Source organism: Lolium rigidum, chromosome 7, assembly GCF_022539505.1.
Source record: "Lolium rigidum isolate FL_2022 chromosome 7, APGP_CSIRO_Lrig_0.1, whole genome shotgun sequence".
NCBI classification, from domain to species: domain Eukaryota; kingdom Viridiplantae; phylum Streptophyta; class Magnoliopsida; order Poales; family Poaceae; genus Lolium; species Lolium rigidum.
Window position 1 is genome coordinate 273,729,024 of NC_061514.1, and position 24,090 is coordinate 273,753,113.

General features: G+C 45.6%; 2 protein-coding genes and 1 pseudogene across 2 annotated transcripts; 1 reads left to right on the forward strand and 2 right to left on the reverse strand.

Annotated features, from left to right (window-relative positions):
- Nucleotides 1-3,948: 3,948 nt before the first annotated feature.
- Nucleotides 3,949-8,294, reverse strand: LOC124674421 (phosphatidylinositol glycan anchor biosynthesis class U protein-like). Its single transcript, XM_047210470.1, has 14 exons — nt 8,117-8,294; nt 7,977-8,024; nt 7,542-7,602; nt 7,382-7,414; nt 7,046-7,170; nt 6,427-6,561; nt 5,883-5,959; nt 5,547-5,794; nt 5,223-5,279; nt 4,979-5,147; nt 4,802-4,859; nt 4,635-4,720; nt 4,501-4,557; nt 3,949-4,301 (listed from the first exon to the last, which is right to left on the reverse strand). The coding sequence occupies exons 1-14, from the start codon at nt 8,247-8,249 to the stop codon at nt 4,227-4,229; spliced, it is 1,362 nt and encodes a 453-aa protein (XP_047066426.1). The 5' UTR covers nt 8,250-8,294; the 3' UTR covers nt 3,949-4,226.
- A 7,895-nt stretch (nt 8,295-16,189) lies between these two features.
- LOC124672778 (nuclear transport factor 2-like) lies at nt 16,190-19,879 on the reverse strand. The gene is made up of 10 exons (XM_047208954.1): nt 19,832-19,879; nt 19,615-19,752; nt 18,708-19,014; nt 18,323-18,642; nt 18,035-18,203; nt 17,828-17,949; nt 17,683-17,748; nt 17,333-17,396; nt 16,734-16,905; nt 16,190-16,634 (listed from the first exon to the last, which is right to left on the reverse strand). Exons 1-10 carry the CDS (start codon nt 19,877-19,879, stop codon nt 16,190-16,192), a joined length of 1,851 nt encoding a protein of 616 aa, XP_047064910.1.
- A 46-nt stretch (nt 19,880-19,925) lies between these two features.
- LOC124672779 lies at nt 19,926-23,751 on the forward strand (annotated as a pseudogene).
- The last annotated feature ends 339 nt before the right edge of the window (nt 23,752-24,090 follow it).

Sequence of the window (24,090 nt, forward strand, 5' to 3'; positions counted from 1 at the left end):
GATGGGTGGATGCTAGCTGCACGTGCCCACGGAGAAAGGGGGATGGATTGGATGTGACTTGCACGACAACAACCCCTCTGCACACCCGGGGAGATTTCCAAGATATTTGAGTTCATAGGCTTCTTTTCAGATCAACACTTAGGGCATAGCGACCGTTTTCGTCCGCCGTCACCGGAAATGCTTCTGGGGTCTATTCCAGCGGGACGATGCAAAGTGACCGGGCCGTCCGCGGAGACGCAAACCTGGCCCAAATATGCGTCAGGTTTGCGTCTCCGCGGACGCTCGGCAGTCGCGCCGAGTGTCCACCGAAAAAGACGTAGGACCGGCGCGTCAGTGGCTGGAGGGCGATATTATTCCCGCCACTGGCCATTCCCCCGCGCCAAATTGGAAACTAGACCGGCGCGAGCAGTCCAGAAGCGATGGACGTCCTCGCCGCCGCAGCTACCGCCATGGATGCGGAGCAAACCCTCGCACCCGCCGCCGCCCCACACTCCCCCGTAGCCACGGCCATAGCCAGAATGGAGACTGCAGCTCCGACGGAAGCAAAGCGGGCCGCCACTGGCGGCGGCCGGGAGGCAAAGCCGAAGGCGGCAAAGAAGGTGCTCTCCGCGGAGGAGAAAGTCCTGGAGGCCGCGAAGCGTCGCAGGCGGCGCAAGAACCAGAAGATCAAGACAGCCGCGGCCGCCAACCAGCAGGCCTGGCAGATGCAGATCAAAGTCGGCGTCGCGCAAGTAGCCCTCCATCCGACCTTAGCGGAGGGCTACATGAACGTCAAGAGAGAGGGGATCGCCGGCGTCGCTCCTCCGGCCTCTTCGGTCAGCTCGGTAAGTTCCCAGCTGCGCCCTGGAACTCCCGCTCCCTTGCAGGGCCACGCGGCGTCGCGGTTCGCCTCCGGCCTGCCGACGGTGAAGTTGACCGGGACGGCGGCTCCCGACCTCAACGGGACGCCTAGAAGCGGTGACTCCTGCCCGGGCGCGACACAGAAGACGCGCCAGGTGCCGGAGGAGAGCATGCCGCAGCCCCGCATCCTGTTCGACGAAATTGCGCCGCCTGCCCCGACGATGGACGACCCGGTACGTGAGCTCTGTCAATGTGTGCGAGTGCCCTGTATCATGCGTCTGATGTCCGGTCGTTCGTAGGACTATTGGAAGGACCGCCATGATTCAGACATCCAGGAAATTATCTACGGCGGCGGCTTCGTTCGCGATGATCGGGCCGGGACAGGCGCGCATGATGACTGGCCACCAACGCAAGATGCGGAGGACATCGAGACCGCACACATGTTCGCCACCCAGCAGACGCAGCCAACACCCGTGTGCGTGGACGACTTCGACGACGCGCCAACACAACCTATCCCCACGGACATTGCCACCAAGAAGAAGGGGGAGAGCCGCAGGACACAAGGCTTCGACGACGCGCCAACACAACCTATCCCCACGGACATTGCCACCAAGAAGAAGGGGGAGAGCCGCAGGACACAAGGCTTCGTCGACGCCGAGGACAAGTGTTTGTGTGAAGCGTGGCTGGCAACAACCCATGATTGTATCAATGGCGCCCAACAAAAGGGCAAGGTCTATTGGGCCAAGGTCTTGCAGCGAAGACAACGAGACCAGGATGCACCCGCCCTACCATATCACGAGCCCTCGGACGGAAGAGTCCCTCCGGAAAAGATGGAACTACATCAAACAAGAGACAAGCAAGTTCTCGCTCGGCGGTCGAACATGCTATTAACAACCCCGTAAGCGGCACCGGCGTCATGACAGGTGGTAAAGACGATAGAACCATCATCATTGTAGACAATTTGCGTCATTGCGTCAATTTGCGTCATTGTACATCATTGGCGGCTATGATTGCGGGTATCCCGCGCCTTGCGTAAGTTCGGTGGCGACGCACAAGAAGGGCTTCCATATGGTCCATTGTTGGGAGGTGCTCAAAGACAACAAGTGGATGATAAGCTTTGCGGCCTACCAAGAAGCCGTGAAGAATGGGACAGCGGTCACCCTCGACGGCGAAGACGACGATCAAGGCCGTCCGGTCCTTCCACCTCGTCCACGAGGCCACAAGGCTACCAAGGCCGATCTTGTCCGGGAGGCGCGAGCCATTGCGTTCACGCAGAGCATGGAGAAGATAATGGCCGACAACCGTGCCGCCATGGCTGCTAGGGACGACAAGAGGCGTCCGGAAAAGAGGCCGCAGCTGCCATCTACCAGAACCTCGCCAAGGAGGTCCTCGATGTCCAAAGGCTGGACATCGAGGCCAAAAAGGTAGACGCCGAGGCCAAATTGCGTCCAGAAGACACAAGGATCATGCTTGCCGACTTGAGCGGCGTCGACGACGACACCAGGGCATGGTTCATGAAGAGGCGCGCCGAAATCCGCGCGCGAGACGCCTGATCGCCGGCGCCATGCGCCCAGCACCTTGCCCTCCTTTTGGACTTTTTTTTTATTGTTGTTCAAGCCTTGTTGTGCCCCTTTTGCTCCACTTTGCGCCGTACGAGCTGCAAAGTGTGATGAACTTGTTTCAGCTCTCAATTTGCGGCTGTAATTTCGTGCAAAGTCGACACTATTTCATCTTTTTTGAATTCTGGCCTGCGCCCAAAATGCGTCGACCCGCTGGAGCCAACCCCAGACGCAAACGGACACACGACCATTTCCGCGTCCGCGAGGCGACGCAAACGGACGTCCGCGGACAATTTGGGCGTCCAAAATGCGTCGCGCAGCTGGAGATGCCCTTAACAAATTTCTTTCAATGTAATATCTACTGCGTGTAACTTTACTAGATAACCTAGTATAAGCATTAAACTATACTATACAGGACAAGAGAAAGAGAGCTCAAAAACACAAATTCAGATGCCACAGGATCAGACTATACAACAGAAAAAGAGCTCATAAAACACAGATCCAAATGCTTTCAGCCATTTTCCAACCAACCAGACGTTTGAAGTACAGATCCAAATGCTTTCAATCATTTGGCAACCAACCAGACATACAAATAACACACAAAGTATATGTAGAAAAACACCACCTGAGTACTTTCAAACGTACAACAGTGACTAGAAAAAAACTTGAATATAGCAACTACTATTGACTCAAAACAAAGTACTCCCTCCGGTCCGAAAAAACTGTCGGAGGCATAGTATAATTATATTTTACAGTAAACCCCTTCTAAATGAAGTTAATTCCATCCTTCTTTTCCGCTGTGTTCGTCACGAAGAAGAGTTGCTCGATTTGGTTGCCAGTACTATCGGCTCTCCCACGCAGAGCTACCGCGGGGCCCCATCACCGGTCAACGCCGGCGCCGCCCTGCGCCTCCGCCTCGCCTCCGCCCTGCGCCCCTGCCTCGCCTCCGCTCGAGCTGACCACCCACCGCGCTGACCTCCGCGTCTGCTCGCCGCCGCACGTTCGCCCAGCCAGGTCGCTCGCTCCCCAAGCCGCCCCCAAGGGGAGGAGAGCTCTGATCTATGGAGCTCGGCCGCCTGTAGGACTCCACCGGCCGCCGATGCAGCGCGCGACGACTAGTGACTTCAAGATCTGGGAGGGGATCGAGTTGGGGGCGTTGGGCTTCACGCATGCCAACATGCAGGCGAGGATCAGCTCTCGCGTTTGGTTCATTGAACGGTGGAGTGCGGGTTGATGAAATAAAAAGCTTAAGGATGTTTTTGCAAAAACGCCTTTCCGACTCTTTTTCTGGATCGGAGGGAGTACATGTCTAAGTAGCACACTCAACTTATGTAAGATGGAAGGAAAACAATTTACAGATCAAATGTTCTGTGCCAAGTTCTGAACAAAGGTATGCAGTACATACGGGGAGCAATGAACTGCAATGTGTAAATGACAATGACCTCCGTTTACCAGGATGAAAGACGGCTCATGTTATGTTAATTTTCGTTTTAATCTGAACTGACGGCACAGATTATGCCAATGATTAATTCTACCATGTCAGATCAGATAAAGCAGTAATCACAGGATCCATGAAAGAACTCAGTACGGGGGCTATAGTTAGTTTTGAGAAAGAAACCTAGACTCACTAATCTTGGTTAAGAAACTGTGGCCCATATATTTTACAAATGTGGGAGGTATAGTACAACATGATGTGGAACATTATCAACTAATCAGGACCTGCAACTAATCTACCCAAAATCCCAGAACAATGAACCATCCACAACTTCGCATCTTAGTGAACCAGCAAGGAAAGCATCTGCGTTGTTGAACTTCTGAGGAATGCAGTTATGTTTTTATCAGTAGCCTTAGTTTCCTGTCATGCTTTATCATCGAACTTACAGTCTCTACGACCAACACAGTCTGCAAAAGAATAGCAAACAATAATTCAAAATAGAGATGTAAAAAGAACATGTTTGATATTTGAACAAGAAATTGTTCGTATCTCAGTATTCTAAAAAAAAGCCACAAAACACAAATATTTTAGCTGAGATGTTTGTTGGATGTTGGATGAATTTCCAGGACTGGAACATTGGATGTATGCTCACAAGGGATAAGTTACCTGAAGGCAGGTATAAGCCAAGCCAGTAGCAAAGTAGAAATTTGCATTACCAGTACCCTGTAAACATGGTCATGTTAGTAATAGTATGCTACATGTGTCAAGGCAAGGAAGGAGGAAAGGGGAGAGAGAGATACCCTCCAGATCCATAGGTTGTGCATGACAGGGCTAAGGAGAGAGACTCCAATATATCCGAAAAACAAGAAGAAGGTGAATTGCATCTCTGCAAGATGGAAAGATATAACATTAACTTGTTACTATATTAGACAGCAATTCAAAGTTACTGATACAGAATTTTAGCTACCTGCTAATTCATTGGCAAATAAGCCCAGAAGTCCTAGATATAGAGCTGAATCTCCAGCCTTCAAGAAATGCATGGATTTAGGTATAAGAACAGAGAGCAAAACATGAAATAAGGAATTATAGCATTAACCTTTGGTACCTGACGGTTCATCAGAAATATCATGTAAAATTTACTCACCGAGGGGTAAGACTTCAACATTGCGACAATTGCTGTGTAAACAAAGGCGAGGAAGCACGGTCGATGCTTCAAACGGATTGCCAACGGCAAGACCATAAAGATAATGTTCATATTAAAGACTATAAGGAAGAAGCTTCTGAAGAAGTCGAAGACTTCAGCAAAGAAATACCTGCATTAATTCCCAAACAGATGAGATTATACCTGGGTCATAATTATGCTTGTTTTAAGTTTTAACAAGACTTACCATAACACGCCAATATTTGGTGATAAATCCTTCACTGTAAGGATAAAACCATATGTCCTGCAGAAACATGGCAGGAGTCAATACTAGGCATATGGTAGCATATAAAACCCAGTCAATTCCTAACCAAGACAGCTTTGACAAAATGAGGCTCAATAACAAAGCCTGCATGTGGGAGAAACGGAGAGGATGCGAGAAAATGCTGATTGGAGTATGCAAATATTCAACATTAATTCATAATCCATCTTGAACAGAGAAAGTTTTAACAGAAACTATTACGCACACTCACATGAATTTGATGGTTAAAAAAATGGTCAAGCATCTTACTTTTCAAACATCTCCTGAAGGCCACCCGCTTTATTTAGAATAATGCTGTTCAATACCAGCACATAACATGACCAGATAAACACCCACAACATGAAGTGGAGTACTGGTTTCCATGAGATTTGTCCGAAACCTCTTTGACTAGTACTTTTTCCAATATCCGAAATGTCAACTTTACTGGCACTCAATCCTTTTTGAAGAAAAACTTTGGCTGGAGGAGTATCTGGGCCATAACCCAGTAAAAGAGTAACCTGAAAAACATATAGTTAGAGATCAACAGTGCAGATAAATGACACACAAGTGTGAACATTGAAAAAACAAAATGGTTGTGGCACATACCGGTAAAATGAGGATTGCAGGATAAAGAGAAAGGTGTGTTGCCATAACATAACCAAAGGCAGCGAGCGGCGCGAGACCTAAAAAATTGTAAGGATGTTTTAACTAGCATCAGACTTGGGCAATTCTAGGTTGCTCGAACATCAATATACTATCTTCGAGGAAAATTTTACCAACTGAAGATTTGCTTAATAAAAGGCCAAGAGAGAAAAGCAAAATGAAATAAAACAACTAGTTTAAGTAATATACTCCCTCTGTCCCAATATAGGTGGCGCCCTTTTTCAAGGTCTAAGTTTGACCATCAATTTGACTAACAAAACATGGATTATATGTCACACAAGCACAAGTTATATCATTAAATGTGTAATTGCATAAAGATTCTAATGATATAATTTTTATAACAAGTAACATATGTTTTATTGGTCAAATTAGCGGTCAAAGTTAAAACACGGAAAATGATGGCACTATATCTATTGGGACAGAGGAAGTAAGAGATATTAACTAGGCATTAGTAAACAGAGAGGGAAACATAGAGAGTTTCACTTACGGGAACATGCTCCATATATCATTACCACAACCATTAAATTCTCGATTGGTGACGTACATGAACCCACACAGGTGATTATTGTCCAAGGGTTCCACAAATATATTAGAGAAGCAGTATCTCCCGCACTTGCATTCACTGCAAGTATCAATGAAATGATAAGTAGCAATATAATAAGTATTAAGCAATCACAAGCAGAAAGCACCTGATCAAAAGAAATATGGTGTTTCATTTACACCTTTCCCGACTTGGTTGTTGGTCTCTCACACACACACACAAAAATAGTACTATCAGGGAAGCAAATGACTATACAATTTGAATTCCATGATGCAAATCTATAATACTCAGTACTTTTTATATTCCTTGTAACAGAAATGTCGCCAAAGTGGGATTCCTTCTTTCAGAAAATATCAGAGTTCAGAAGGATTACATTTATGAACAAAATATCTCGAAGTTCTCAGTTTTGCAGCTTGTATGTTACCAGAATAAAAAAATTCAAATCTTCCATGCTGTGAGGAGGCCAGGAGCTATGTGTAGTAGTTGCTAAAACAAGTAGGTGGCAAACAAAAAGCAAATTTAGTTCTCAAGATTCAATAAAGCACAGTCAACTGGCATGACTTACCTGGATCGTTTACTGATTTTGCGAGGTCAAGGGACTTCAAGCTTTTCCCGCGTGCTACTTGGAGTGTACGCCCAGTTGATCGGATGAGCATAGCAGCTATAAAATCTACAGCCACAAAAACCAAACTGTGTGGTGCATTCATGAGTTTAAGATAAATCACATGACTGCCAACAACATGCATAAGTCATGGAAAATATTTAAGGTCACATTTTCTTCGGTTTGAATGATTAAGCAAAGCATATTTGAACTGTTTTTCTTCAATGAAAATCAGGTATACACCAACAAACAGATACTGGTTCCAACTTCCAATGAAAAGGTACATGCCAACTTATTTACCTGCAATATATGTGGGCATGGTGTCCACCTGACCTGTGACACCATGGAGCGTTAGAATGCTAACATTTCAAATGATGATCTGATCAAACGAAGAGATATTGCAACAGCGGTGGCATCGAAGAAATGACCACAGAAGCATCGCGATGAAGGGACCAATTACCTTTTGCTGGTTAATGGACCCAGAACCGATAGCAGCAAAGGGGAACCATGATACATCGAACCTGAAAGACAGATCGTTCATCAGGGTGGATCATGCCTTACAGGTTCATATTGTAACACATAAACATTACATTAAAAAGACCCCCCAAAAAAAATGTCACTGCTAGGCCATGAAATGTAATTGCAACAAAAATCTGGGCATCTGATGCTAAGTAGGAGTCATATGATATTCCAGCCATTAGAAGTTATCAGTAGTTAGTACTCAAGTAAATGACTATTACCAGTATTCAGTAGGAATACAGTCAAACGTTTGGAAATTGCTCTTTACTACCTAATAATACAACTATCGCGGCCTCAAACGTGTGTTCACTGAGATGCAAATGTGAAAGTGCTCAAAGGTAGCAAAGCGAGCAAGGAGGGGAAGTGCGGAACCTACCGGAATATGGGGACATGGACGCCTGCTTCAGCCAGTATCCTTCTGCCACTGCAACATACACACAGGTCCAATTACGGCGACATCACACGGGGGGCTGGGGTTTGCAGGGGAGGAAGGGATGCGAGTGCGCAGTTGCTTACGGCGGCGGAGGGATGTGAGGGGGGTGGAGACCTCCGGGCGGGAGGAAAGGTGGAGGTCGCCGCCGAAGAGCACCAGGACGAGGCGGAACCCGACGGCCGCCGCGGCCATCGGCCAGTAGTGTCGGATCGCCATCGCCGCCGATCTGAGCAGCTCCGTCTTCTCGGCAGTGACCGGAGCAGTTCTAGGCCAGTGGGCTGATTCGCTTGCTAGTGGCCGACAGGGAAAGACGCTCCAGTGGTCAGGCCCATCGCCTACACAGCCCAACAAGCACGCCGGCCGGGCGGACGGCGAGGTCCGGCAACCGTGGGGGAGAGCCGGAGAGGGAAGGGGAGGGAAGCAGTGCCTGCGCAGGCGGCTGGGCGTGCCGGCGGACGGCGAGCGACGAGCGGATCCAGCGTACGACGACGACGAGGACGGGAGGATGGGCCTTCAAAGCTAGCTTCAGGCTCCAGCAAATACGCCACGGACACCACGATCGAGAGCCCATAGAAACTCTGTCGTGCAATTCTCTGAATTTGAAACCTGACGGAAATGCACTTTTGTATGCTCCCTTGACCTAAAAAATAACAATTTTCAAATTGTTCAAAATTTCGGATTTTTTTGTCCCGTATTTCTCTACATTGTGCTCGCTTAAAAAAGCCTTATTTTGACACAAAATTTGTCTTTTTTTTTCACACGGCACATAAAGAAATCATTTTTTTCTTAAAATGACTTTGTATACCGTAGGATGTGAAGATGTACGCGCAAATTCTTTTAGAAATTTTAACATTTGCGAATATGTTTGAAATATATTTTAAACAAAGCCAGCATATGCACCCAAGAGCAAAAACCCAATATTCGCATTCAAATTTTCTCAACAAAAAAAAGGGCTGGCTCAACGAGAAAAAACCCAGTACAAACCATCGGGTTTAGCAACTACGGAGTAAGTTCCAAATATTTAAAATTTTACATTTTTCCTAAATCAAACAACTTAAGATTTGATCACGTTAATAGAAAAGTATATCACGTTAAAAGCGCGGTTGGGAATTGTTTTGTGTAGGGGCATTTACAAGACTAGCCGTTCTAAGACTTGGCCCAAACCAATATTATTGCTTCGGCAGAAGGTATGTCAGAACTTTCTAAAGCTTAGAGCATCTCTAACAGACTTCTTAAACCGCAGCTCGTAACATGTTTGTTGCAGGTTGGATTGCAGGTTTGGACGAAGTTTAGGTCAGACTAAACCCTGCGGATGCAGTCTGGCTTGTAAATATTTTATTGGGGCCTAGCCCGCCCGGCCGGTATATATCACGTTCGGAGCGGCCGATGCAAGCCGAAACCCTCACACCACAAAGCTACTTATAGTGCCACTCCGCCGCATCGACCACTCGCATTCTAGCATCGGCGACCTAAATTGACCGCCGCCGGCAAATCCAAGCTCCACGTGGCGCCATGTAGTCCAGACAAGGCTCGTGCGGTTGCGGGGGCGGCCAGATTTTCCGCGGCGGAAGCTCGAGCGGGCGAGGCGCCGGCGAGAAATCGGAGGCCAGAAGAAGCGGTCGGACGCGGCACGCCTCCGCGGCCCGTACCGATACACGAAGTACGGGCTCGCGCCGCCGCCCGTGTTCTACCGACGGGAGTGGAGCTTCTCCCGTCGTCCCGCCACCTGCGTTGCTTCCTCCACCTCCTCCGCGTCGACTTCGTGCGCGCCGCCATAGCCGGTGAAGATGGAGGTCAAGGACGCGCCCTCTTTTGCTCTCGGCGACTACGTCGTGGATGCGGAGCTCGCGCGGATCCTCCCCACGCTCGAGGATGCGGCCAACTTCACACCCGGTGACGTCGTCATTGACCATCACCTCCCCACCATCCTCGGGCTCGTGTCGGAGACGAGCCGACATGAAGCGGAGAAGGTGGAGGTGTGGCACGTGGTGGCAAAGTGGCAGGGGAAAGTTTACTGCGACATCGTCAGCAGCAATGACGGGTGAGGCCGCCACCGCATCGCCATTCGTGTCACCGCCATGGCAAGAGGCTCCGGTGAACATGCCAGAGCCGAACTCTCGTATATAGTTTTCGTGGTGGCGACTTCATTTAGATTTAGGTCGAATTTTTTATTGCTCCCAAGTACAGGAGATCAATTGTAGTACTTTTCAATAATAAAGGTTGTCGAATGCACGAAGAGTTGAAGGTATTGGTTAGTAAGTTTGACAAGTAACACAATAAAAAAGGTGCAGTGGTTTGATATTTCGGGTGTGTAGTTTGCAATAAAATAAAGTGCAAGAAGTGAACCGCAATAATTAAATGCTCTTAATGAGAGAAAGTCCAATCCTTTATGCAGCAATAGGACAAACTCAAGTGTGTGTGTGAACTTATATTTGACAACCGTTCTTAAGGGCAACATGGATTTACTTAGTATTTAGATTTCTACACGACATGGCGAATATCTTGTCAAGTTTTATTCTCTTAGGGGTGGAGCCTAAATTAGGTGCAACCATAGATATGAGCAAATCACCGGGTACTTTTCTGGTGACCTAGTGTACTGCGCGTCAGGCTCCTACAATGATGGCTCACGTCGCTTTCTACACACTATTGCTGGCCCGATGCATGCATGCACAATATGGGTGTAAACAAATCGGATCGGATTTTGCTCATACCATATCCCACTACTACAAAAAACCTATTAGTGGGGCAAAAAAAAGCTACCGGTGGCGCACTATGGTGCGCTACTACTAGCACTCCACCTAAAAATAATAGTGGCGAACCAAACGGTGGGCCACTGCTAATCTCCCTAGGTGCACCGCTGGTACTCCCCCTAAGTGCGCTACTGCTATTTTTAAAATCTAGAACTGGATATAGATCTAGATCTGGTACCATTTTATTTGCGATTTTTTTGCGATTGTTTGTTCGAATTTCGTTCTACATCTGCCACTCCACATCTTGGTGGTGCCTGGTGTTGGAGAGGAGGGGCGTGGCCGTCGGCGTTGAAGAGGGAAGGCCGTGGTGGCCGACACTGAAGAGGAGAGGTGTTGGACGAGGAGGAGGGAGGAGAAAGAAGAAAGAAGAGGAGGAAGTAGTAAGGCGGGAGAAAGGAGAAGGGTGGAGGGAGGAGGGAGGAGAGAAAAGGGAGAAGGGAGGAGGGTGGTAGGTGGAGGGAGGAGGGTGGAGGAAGGATGGACTAGAGGAGGTCGGAGACGAGATGTAGAGGAGGGGCTGCCGGTGGAGCAGAGAAGAGAAGAAGTGAGGGAGGAGGAAGGAATAAGAGAGGTTGATGCCTATTTAAGGAAGAGAGGGAGGAGGCCTCAAAGTTCGCCACTGCCAACATTTATTTTTGAATTTTTTCCCGTAATGTAATCTCTCCGAAAACTCCTATTTCCTTTTTGATTTTGAAGATTCTAAATTTTTTGGTAAACAGGCATAGACCGTTGAAATCGGATGTAACTTTTTCCGTGGATACATTTTCATATAAAAAACTTTTTTATCGGACGTTGTGTGCAACCAGAAAAGCCATTTTACCAAAACATGATGTCATTTTGCATAATATATCGAAATTCATGTTTCTTAATTTTCCTAACAACTAGACCACATCACGGGAGTGATGTTTTGGAACATGGGAGCATATGCTCCCTATATTTTGAAATGCATGTTACACATATTTTAAATTTCAAAAAAATTGAAACAAAAAATTCGCACGTACATCTTCATGTGCTACGCGCTCACAAAGTTGTTTCATAAAAAAATGAACTTATCATGTGACGTGTGTAAAAAAGACAAAATTCAGTGCTGAAAACAATGCTTTTCACAGGATAAGTTTTCTCTTTTTTATATAGGCCACAAAAAATATTATTTTTTCGTGAAACTTGACGCATACACATATATTATGGAGATGTACATGTAGAATTTTTGTCAAAATTTTTCCACACTTCAAAATATGTTTTGTTAGTAGAGGGAGCATACGCACCCGGGAGCCGAATTGAATTTCCGACCACATAACACATCTTCATCTCGAAGGATTTTATTTTTTTGAAATTTGTGTTATTTTCTTTGATTTTTTCAAAACCAAAAAGGCGATCTAGGGGGGGTGGGTGGGTTCTTTAGCAGTTAGTAGTGGCGCATGAAGACATGGCGAGCCACTGCTAAGTGGTGTCCAAAATTCCAGCCCCCTTTAAACATTACCAGTGGTGCACCACACGTAGGTGTGGTGCGTCACTTGCATGTCTAGGGAAGGAGGTCCCTTATGTTGAAACACTGGTAGAAAAATGGCCTTTAGTCGCGGTTGCGCAACCGCGACCAATTAAGCGCGACTAAAGGCCCGTCCACGTGGGCGGCTAGCGTGCGCCTGGGCGAAGGACCTTTAGTCGCGGTTGGTGTCCCCAACCGGGACTAAAGGCTATTTCGTTAAATTTTTTTAATTCATTTGGGTTTCTAATTTTTTTCACTCCGTTTTTTTTTCTATTTTTTTTTCAGAATTTCTATTATTTCAATTATTTGCATAGCTTAGTCTCTATCTCTAACTACACTTATCTCTAGTCAAATTACTTACTCGTGGTCAAACTTCCCGCTCGGTCACCCATCCTCCCACTACTCCACCTCTAGCACGCTTAACTTCCGAGTTTCATTCCGTCCCGCATCCAAGTGCTACGCGCACATGTATGTGATAGTAGTATCATATCAATCCTTTTAACATGTTGGTCGATGTCACATTTTTTTTATTTGAATTTCAAACAATTTTTTTCATAAAAAAAATAATGATGTAATAATAATCGTGAATAAATAAATAAACATTAAATTTTTAATTTCTATTTTTTTTATTTTTTAAATATTTTTTTTTGCCAAAACCTAAAAATTTGAAAATCTAAAATTTGGGTAAAAGTAATAGTAATCTTTATGCTTGATGCAATTATTAATTTTATTTTTTTGAAAAATTTAAAAAATATAAAATCCATAATTTATAGCAAAAACTAAAATCTTCCTGCTTTCGTATTTTCATTTGGAATTTTGAGAATCTAAAAATTGGCTAACTAGGTAAACCCCGGTGAATTCGGATGTAACTTTTTCCCAGGATTTTTTTGATATATTATACGTTTTTTTCCGACGTCGTATGCAAAAGTTATTGCGGTTTTACCATTTTTAAAACTTTTTTTGCAAAAAAAGTGAAAAATCGAATTTCTTAATATCTCCGAATAGTAGGTTGCATAACATACAAGAATCTGAAAACAATTTTTTTTGAATTTTCTATCATTTTCTTTTGTATTTTACAAACCAAAAAAAGGCGATCCACGGTGTGGGGGGGGTGTGTGTGTGTGTGTGTGCAGGGTGCGTGGCTTTAGTCGCGGTTGATGTCCCCAACCGGGACTAAAGGTTTTTCCGCCGGCCGCATCCCTCCATAGCCCTTTAGTCCCGCTTGGTGTTACCAACCGCGACTAAAGGGGTACCCTTTCGTCGCGGATGGAGCATTAGTCGCGGGTCGCCTCCCGAACCGCGACTAAAGGGGACTAATGGGGATGGATGGAAGCCTCTTTTTCTACTAGTGAAAATAGCAGTGGCGCACCTCTAACCCTAGTGCGCCATTGGCAATGGGCTTGAAGTGGAGCACATCGCTAGTGGTGCGCCGCTGCTATGCAGGTGCCACTGCTATATAGCAGCGGTGCACCACTAGCGATGTGCGCCACTGCTAGCGATATTGGCTCTAGCTGTTTTCCTAGTAGTGTCATTTACCATATATTTTTCTCAAATTCTGACCGAGCGGATATTGACCGCAGGATTCAAACGAGGATATTGCTGATTGTGGATTCGAATCGGAAATGGGGTGGACGGGACCGAAAACAATAAATAGTCGGATATATGCTCTTATCGGTAGATAGTTACAGTTCTTAAGAGAGATTTAAACTTTCATCCTTGTGTAGTTAAGAAAAAGAGGCATGATACACTAAAACTCAAGCATTGATATAAATTTAAGCTAAACAAGCTCGCCTAATGAATTTTGTAACTTAATAACTACTAACCTTTTAAGTTGGCTTGGATTTGGATTAAAATCATATTATCCGGTTTAAAACCTTCGGATTATTCTAATTAAAATTTAGATAGTACATATCAAAATGCTATTTGTTATACCATATCATGTACCATATTTGGAGTACCACTTTGGAATCGGATATCCTTATCCGCCGAAGTCTTTAAAATTGGATATAGATACCTTAAAATGGATTTGGGCCGGTTCCGTTTACACCCCTAATGCACACAAACAAAAGCATTTGGTGCCTGCCTTCCTTGCTTGCATGCAGGCTCACTACTAGCTTCTCCACGTGCATCATAGTTATTGCTAGCAGGCTTGTGCATGGTACTCGCTAAGAGCATCTCTAGCAGCTACCCATTGGAAATCATAAACTCGTGTGGATGGAGTTAAGTGTATCGACCAATTTCACGTGATAATCTTATGCCACAGGACATATCCTCTATCCCGAACCCTAAACACGATTTGTCAAATTTGGCGTGAGAATTTCAAACTAGTTTGTCGGAGATAATTTACAAAGATTTGCAAAATACAAAATCCTACACCGATTTCTAGCTAGCTAGCCCGGGATTTATCCACATCACCAGGACTTGGGGTTCTTTGTCGGCGATGGCGGGAGCGGCGGAGCTTGACGTGTCTTCGGTGTCGAAGTTGTTGCTGGTCTCGGCGTCGGAGAAGTCGGAGGAGTCATCGAAGTAGTCGACGATGATGTAACCGCGGAGAGCCATCCCTGAACAAAAACCGTCGAGTATTACAACAAAATATCCATATGTAACAATGCAAAGTGGTCTAGCAGCAATTAATTTTCTTCAGATTGAATTACAACAAAAATAACAACTTTTTAAAAAAAGTCACAAATGATTACAACAAAAAATCATATATTTGCAAACAATGCAAAATGGTGAAGCAACAATTAATTTGATACAAATTGAATTACAACAAAAAATCATCAGCTATTTTTACGAAGGTCACAAGTGATTACAATAGAAAATCCATATGTTTGCGAAGAATGCAAAAAAAATGGTCAAGCAACAATTATTTTGGTACGGATTGAATTACAACAAAATTCATCAACTACTTTTTACGGAAGTCACACATAATTACAACAATAACATATCACTAACCTCAAACCATCGTCTGTGGCAGCCTAGACTTGCCGTTTCTGGGCCGCCGGACAAGAACCCGGCATGCCGAAGGCCCCTAGGCACTAGATAGTGCGACTCCGGGCCGTCCCCACTGGTCTATCGTCTCCCCAAGATCATGGTAGTCACAACCATCGGAGGGATCAGCCAAAGTCGCAAAAGTAGGCTCGAATGTCTCCATCTTCGGGTAGGATAAGTGCCGACTTGATGCTCGCGAACATCCTGAGACGACAACGTGAGGAACCAGCAAACACCATGATGCGAACTAGCCAACAGCTAGCCATGCATTCATTTAGGTAGCACGCATGCATAAACTGCAGCTGGCAAAATGTGCGTACATGCATGCTCATTCTCCTGTTTTATTGAGAGAGAACCGTGCGTGGGAAGCAGTCGGGCACCCCATCACATGCATGGGGCTACCTCAGCGCGTACGGAAGGTGGTCCAAAGGGAAACGCGATTTGAAACGGAACGACCGATCGATGCGCTGGATCGGCCGACCGATTGCAAGTGTTTTCCGATATATAAGCACATTCCAGTATCACTACACACACATAAGCATCAAAAAATGTACAAGAGAGTAAGAGCTGAGACACTGATTCAAACGCAGGGTTCATCAAGGATGACAAACTGCAAGAGAGAAACAGCTGAATATAATAACAGATACCTAAACAAGTTTACAGGTCGCTACAAACGGCCACTAACATTTAACAAACACAGATACTGAAGTTTACATGTCAGAGCATTGCAAAATCCGGCAATAACTTAGCCACAAAAAAGGCACCAGCACGTCAAAATGAGGCATCATCAGGTTAAAACAGAATTTTCTTGGCCTAATAGGATGCAAGAGAATGCGGATGATTTCAGAGATTCCTAGAGGACTATGGGGTGGGAATATTATCAAGGGGCGAATAGTCTTAGTTTCCTACTTTGCTGGATTGCAGAGTTTCTATGCAGCAACAGGTATTTGCTTGGTACCATTGAAGCGGCCAGACCTCCCATTCCCATTGTCATTGTAGAATGGTCGTGCCTGATGGTATCCGTTCCCATTCTGACGGTAGCCAGCCCCGTTCTGGCGGTAGCTGTCCCTGTTCTGGTTGTAGCCACCGTCCCTGTTCTGGTTGTAGCCGCCTTCCCTGTTCTGGTTGTAGCCGCCTTCCCTGTTCTGGCCACCTTCCCTGTTCTGGTTGTAGCCGCCTTCCCTGTTCTGGTTGTAGCCGCCTTCTCTGTTCTGGTTGTAGCCACCGTCCCTGTTCTGGTTGTAGCCACCCCTGTTCGGACTGTATCCGTTCCTGTTCTGACGGTAGTCATTCCCGTTCTGACGGTAATCGTTACCCTGCAATCCTCGACCACGGCCCGGGTACTCATTCTGATTTCTGGATTCATTCCTCATGTCATTGCCATCACGGTGGTTGTCGTTGTTCACGAAGCGTCCTCTGAAGTTTTCACCATGATGGTACTTATTATTGTTCACAAAGTTTGCTCCCTGACCCCTGAAGTTGTCGCCATCACGGTTGTTGCCATTGTTCACAAAACCTGCTCCCTGTCCCTTGAAGTTGTCGCCATCACGGTTGCTGCCATTGTTCACAAAAAGTCCTCTGCCTGGCAGGACCCGACTGTCCCGAGGATTGTCATTGTTGTTGCTATGGGTGGCATAATTAATAACTGAAAGTTTTTTAAGAGAATTAACAACTGAAGGTTAAAACATAGGAGAGACAATTGAGCTATATCAATGCCTAATAACCAGCGAAAAGGTAACTTGAAACGACTGACTAAAACTAAAACAATTGTGTAAGGAGGCAGCAATCTCTGTACACTTGATCAGTTATCAGCATCATAAATTGTTGGTGATGTAAAAGAAAAAATTGCAATTTAATAAGTTTCTAACCTACCAGACATGATTATCACTAGTCATGCATCTTATATTGTTTATATTAAGGACTATTTTCAGATGGAGTAAGGACTAGAAGGCACATGCATGTTCAAAACTAAGAGAACAGCAATGGTATACCTGGGCAAGCCAGACTAAGACTATGGAAGAGATAATTCTATTTTAGTTGTGTATGATGTGGAGATCATAATGCTGTCTCACCTCGTCTTGGGGTTCGTTTCTCCTGAACAACAGACACGTACGAGCCAAAGCGAATTTTCGCTGCCTAAAAATCAAAACAAGTATTAGTCAGCTCTTGCAACATCTTGCAGATACTGAAAGGTTGAAACCACGATGGATAAGTAGGCCAAGTCACAATTAGCCCTGCAATTAATTTACAAAATGAACCTAAATGTGCTCCAGAAAACTTAAGTTCCACAAATGGATTCAACACAGCATTCTAATACTGCAAAGCAAGTGCTAGTAAAACTGAAACACAATTATGGAGCATAGCCAAATATTGCACTTGTAAGTATTACTATAGACTGTGACAAACATCTATGAGAACAAACCTCAATTGCAGCATACATGGATTGTTGAGACTCAAATTCAACGAAGCCAAAGCTGAACCCCTCAGACTGGAAAACCATCACAAAAATGTCAGCAAGCATATGATTTAGGGAAACCAAGCCCTGCATTCATACAATATTAACTAACCTCACGGTGTATAACTTGGATACCGCAAGGCTTGATAGCACCAAACTTGCTGAACTCAGCCTCAACAATTTCAACAGTTGCATCCAAAGGCAAGTTCTTCACAAAGATTGAATACCCTTGGTCTAAGGAACAAGGTAGTGTTATACTTCAGTACAGTGAAGGTTCATGCTTCAGTTTAGTTTACAAAAATATGGAGGATCCACTGACCATCAAAAATATTTCTGTCATTTGGAGGCGCGGTATCAGCTGCATGGGTAGTTTTTGCAGGAACAGATGAAGAATTTTCTACATTTTCAGCTCTCTTTGTTGTAGGTTTTGGTCTAGGTATGGACTTGGTAACTGGTGCAGGCTGTGTGCTCTCATTCTTGGTCTTGACCTATCCTCATAGAAGCCAGCAAGTAAGCATGAAACATCAAGTTAATTACCATTTGGTATTCAGAACTCACGCAGTTCAGGCTAAGCAGGGAAAGTGCAGGTAAACAATAGAAAACTTACAATCGACGCATAAGACTTCTTGATAACATCCTTATGAGCTGAAGCAGGAGGAGCAGGGGCTGCCTCAGGTATCTTAGTAATACCATTCTTAATCTGAGAATTTTGATTTCCAACTGAAGTTTTGACTTTGTCGTTGACAGAAATACTCTCTACAGATGGATCCATGACTTCATCATTCACAGCAATATTCTCTGAAGATGGATTTATGACTTCAACATCCACATAAGTAGTCTCTGCAGATGGATTTATGACTTCACAGTTGACAGGAACACTCTCTGCAGACGGAAGCTCTGGGTCCAAGCTCTCCTTGATAGATGTTTCTGATAAAATATGAAATGTCAACAGCCTACAAAGGAAAAGTTTTTGGAAGATGAAATTCCAATACCTGGCTCAGCTGGAAAGGGGGCAATCTGAGTGTTTCCATTAGAATGGTCAACAAAAGCTTCATTTGTCTCAGGGGATGGCATCTCCCGCACATATCGAAGCACGTCATTCAAAACATAATAGCCTCCAGTTTCTTGTGGAGCAAGGAAGAATGACTGAGTAAATCTATGCTTCACAGTATCAGGCATTGTAAAAAATCCAGTAACCACAATGAACACACCACCCGCCAGGGATGGCTGAGTATCTATGTTCTCCAACTCTATCAAACAGTCCTTCAGTTCTGTAGATAAGAAGTATTCATTGATAGCCTGGTCCAGCATGAGAAACAGATCAGTTATAACAAATCACATGACTAGGCGTGTGACATTGCTTAATTGATTACATGGCATATTAAGTGAGACAAGTGTTGGAACAGCTATACTACGAGCAAATAATATTACATGGTTGTTAAATGGATGATCCACAATAAGATATATACAGGCACAATCTTTAGCTAATCGATGTTCATTGATCACATTTCATCAACACATATGGCCTATAAATTGGATGAAATGCGCAATTACCTGCCCAATTTACAACCAAATTCACTCTACATACAGCAAGGTAGAACATGCAGAAGTAGTATGCAGTTGTGAATTACCACGCCAAAGCAACCTGCTGTCCTAAACAGACCAGCAAAACGTATAACCAAATGGCATACTATCTACCATTATATGTCCTCAAGGTCTTTTAATTCTAAGTAACAAGTGGTAGAAGTGGAGTCTACGGTATGGATGAGAACCAAGCTCTAAAATTTTAGAAAAGAGTGGAGAGGTGTGCCCTTGCTTCTGGTGTCCACATTTAATTTATACATCTTATGCTTAATGGTAAAATCATAGAATACTGCTGCTGTGCTGCAGAGAACTTACATCTGTAGTTGTTACAGTTGTCAATGTACCATCAGAATCTGGTCGACCAAGAGTACTTTCATCATGATAGAACTTGTGGACACATTCTGGTGACGAATTCAGAATTCTGTAGTATTGTTGAGCAAATGCAATCCCAACCTGTAAGCAAGACCAATCACGTTTACCAGTACTGCTATTATTTGCAGATTAATAACAAAAAATGGAGACAAAAAAATACCACATTCGGATGAGGAGAACCGTCAGAATTCCCACTTTCCGTAGCCATTGCTGCAGAGACATAAGACTGATCAGCATCTAATGTTTCAAGGCGAATGAATATTGTGAGACTATCGAGCAGCGTCAGAGGTTAAAAAGCGATAGTTAATCAGAAATGCTCATAGTAAAATGCAAATGCTGTTGCATGAAAACGAATTGTTGCTACAAAGAAGTATTTACAGTAATTGGCCGAGCAACCATCTACAAAGTCCTCAGTTTCCAAACACCCAAACCATTGGAAAACAACAACTCGGGCATGCTGGCTCGTGTCTCACAAATTATTGGGCTAACTTACATAGTACAAATGAGCAGCCTAAGCGATTCAAAAGCTGTAGTCAATCAGAAATGCTCATAGTAAAATGTCAATGCTGTTGCAGGAAAACAAGTAGTTGCTGCAGAGGAATACACAGTAATTGGCTGAGCAACCATCTATAAAGTCGTCGGTTTCCAAACACCCAAACCACTGGCAAACAAAAACGCAGCAGCTAGCACAGTGGTCTTTGTCCAGGAATATTGCTATCATATTGCTATCATGTTGACACGTATTTCACAAATCATCGGCACAACTTACATAGCACAAAATGACAGTAACTATCATATCATATTGAGAAAACATGGATACAACAACTACACTTTGGCTCATGGATTTTTCCCCAATTTGCCAATTAGCACACAAAACAAAACCCATTTATTCAGCAGACTCAAGCTGTGCTTATCCAGCACCAGGAATAGTAGAATCCGCAAGCAAACTAGGAATCCCTCTTTGTGCAAAGGAAAATTGACTGAACAACAGACTAAGAACCATGCAGATAAGACAACTCACAGAAGGATAATGATTGAACTTTCAGAACCGAAACAGTAAGGTACTAAGTAACAAAATGAAGAAACTACACATCAAACCATCCACCACATCTGATGCATGTAAACCTAGCATATCGCAAAAATCATTTTCCACAAGGCAAAGGCAAGACGAAAATTCCACCACATCTGCCAAGTGCCAACTGAAGCACTCCCACCAAAGCAAATTCTGAAACCATACAAAATTTCCACCACAGCTACATATCTAATGGCCGCACACTGGCTAGGTCGTCCTGACGCTCCAAACAGGTCAACGGTGAGCATTAGTTTAACAGAAACCGAGAATTTGGACAAATAAAGATGACAAATTCACAAAATAAAACCAGCGCGTAAACGGCAGCGAGCAATTCATGCAGGGTGTGGAATTTGGCATTAAAAAGGATGCCTTTTCGACCCCCACGAGCACACGCAAGCTAGTTTCTGACCCCCTACGAGACCAATCTGTTCAACAAATCCACCGACAACAAATAATCCAGCGCGAATTCGCAGACGACCGCGATTTTCAAACCCTGAATCTGCGCAGAACTCGCAGCATTACCCCGCACGGAACCCGATCCCCCACACAGACCACCGGTCCGAAACCCGCAGCGTTGCGCGAACCCCCGGCCACGGCGAGGACGCGCGCGCGGACCGCCGAGCAAACCCAAAAAATCGACCGCGCCAAAACGTGAAAAAGAGGGGAGAGATCGAGGCGTGGGGGAGGGCAGGGGAGGTACCCTCCGGACCGCGCACGGGCCGACGGCCGCCGCGCGCCGACGACGGGCACCGGAGGGAGGGAGCGACGGCAAACCCTAGCGGAGCGACGCGGCGACGGAGCAGTTGGGGTCGATCGAGGAAGAGAGAAGGGGAATGGATGGAGCCGGAAGAGGGGTTTATAACGGGAAGGGTTTTGCGGGCGTGGCGAGCCACAGTGTGTGTCACTGGCTTGTGGGTCCCACTCGGCTGGCTACGGTCGGACCCGCTCTAGGTTCGGTCCGACCCAGGATTTTCCTGTTGCGATCCCGACGACGATTCGTCTTTTCTTTTTATTATTTTCTTGGACCTTCTCGAAACCTCTCTCCCTCTCCCGGCCCTTCTCCCCTGGCGGCGCGGCGGCGGCGCACTTCCGGCGTCTCCCTGACCCTCCGCCTGCTCGCATTCGATTCTCCGCCACCAACCCCATTCGCCCTCTTCTTCACCTGCCCCAGCTCGTGCTCTGGCCTGCCCCAGCTCCAATCCGCCGCCGCAGTCGCTTAGAACCGGCCCCGACGTCTCACGCGCGTCTCCGGCACCGCAGCTCCCGTTCCATCGTACCACGGCATCGTGCCCCTGCCGTCTCTCTCCACCCATTCAGCAGTATTGGATCGCAGGACACTGGTTTTTGAGGTATGAGCTTCTTCTAGTCATCCAGTAATAATTAAGTATATCCAAACCAATTAACCTCCACAATGTATCCTGGCTACGCGCGCTAGTGAACAGAGGCCGCAGCATGGTAGCTTGCAGCCGGTAGAAAAGCTCTGTGCGTTTGTGGGATTGGTATTGGCTGATTTATTGCTGTCGTTCGAAGCCAAGCATAACGAAGAGGCGGAGGAGATGAGACAGAGCTGTGAGTTCGCTGTCTGGTGAGATCTATGCGCTACTGGAGTTTGGCAATGGTGTTGCGGTTGCACTGCCGGCTTGTGACCAGGATGGTCCTTTGTTCTTCATGGATCAGTCAGCTGGTGATGTAAAGGATGACTTGCCTGTTTATGAGGAGGACTTGGGCAGTGAAGTTGATGAAGATGGCATTGTCAATAAGGGTAGGAAGCCTGCGTGGGTGGATGACGAGGAGGATAGCACTGAGGTGGACATCTTCAAGGTTGCAAGGTTGAGGAAGTTGAGAAAGGAGGTTGAGGAGCGTGTGATCTCCAGCAAATATTATGAAGCTAGGCTGCGTGGTCATCACACCAAGTTCAAGCTCCTCTCCCCGGGTTGTCTGATGATGAATCCTTGCCGATGAGGACGGTGGAGTTGACAATATTCTTCAGAACAATCATGACCTTGCTGTGAAGGGTACTACTAAACTCCTACCTGGCATGTTGGACTTCTCAAGGCTTGTCGATGCTAATGCGCAGGAGCCATCCAGTGGTCCAATCAATTCGATCAGTGCAGTTTCATAGGAATGGTCAGATGATGCTGGCTGCTGGCCTGGACAAACATCTGAGGTTTTTCCAGATTGACGGGAAGAGAAACCCCAATATTCAGAGCATATTTATCGAGGATTGTCCGGTTCACAAGGCACGTTTTCTACCTGATGGCTCTGAGGTGATCCTTTCAGGCAGGAGGAAGTTCTTCTAATCATTTGATTTGGTGAAAGCTGCAGTTAGTAAGATTGGACCCTTAACTGGACGTGAGGAGAAAAGCCTGGAAAACTTTGAGATATCACCTGATTCTAGAACCATTGTATTTGTTGGTAATGAGGGGCACATTCTTTTGATATCTTCCAAAACAAAGCAGCTTATTGGAACCCTCAAGATTAACGGCAATGTGCGTTCATTGGCTTTTGCGGATGGTGGGAATCAGCTACTGAGCAGCGCCGAGGATGGCCATGTTTACCACTGGGTCTTAGAACAAGGAAGTGTATGCACAAGGCTACTGACGAGGGTTCCTGACAGGCCTTTCTCTCTGCACCTCTCGGGACAGCTCTTATTTTGCAACAGGCTCCAGCAGTGGCATCGTGAATGTGTACAAAAGGGATGAGTTCCTTGGCAGGAAGAGCAAGCAACTGAAGTCAATTGAAAACCTCACAGCCGAGATCGGTCAAATGAAGTTCAACCATGATGCTCAGATTCTGGCGATAAGCTCGAGGAATGAGAGGAACGGGATGAGGCTCGTGCACGTCCCATCCTTCACCGTGTTCCAGAAATGGCCAGGGCCTCGGTTCAGCCTTCAGTACCCGAGGTGCCTGACTGCCTGGACTTCAGCCCGGGTAGCGGGTTCCTCTCTGTCGGACATGCTGGTGGAAAAGTTTTACTGTACAAGCTGCACCACTATCAGAATGCCTAGGTTCAGACTTGTCTGGAGAACCCAGTTTTGACACTGTATTTTCTGCTCCCGGAAAACGGATTGTTTATCTGTAGCTTGACCTTCTTAATCCGTTGCCCTTTTGAGTGTTGTTAAATGTCACCGATAATTAATCTTAATGCAATTCAATACCATCTGCTCTTTCTTTTCTTTTCTTTTCTGCATGCAAGTTGTATACTACTACCTGTGCGCTGCAGAATTTCTGCACACCGTTAAGAATGTGGGTGTGGCTGGAGGAAAGATGGATGAGCAGTGTAATGGTCTATGTGTCTGTAGCTGATGAATGCTGTTTTGTGTGCTCAAGTAGGTGTTTTCGTCTTC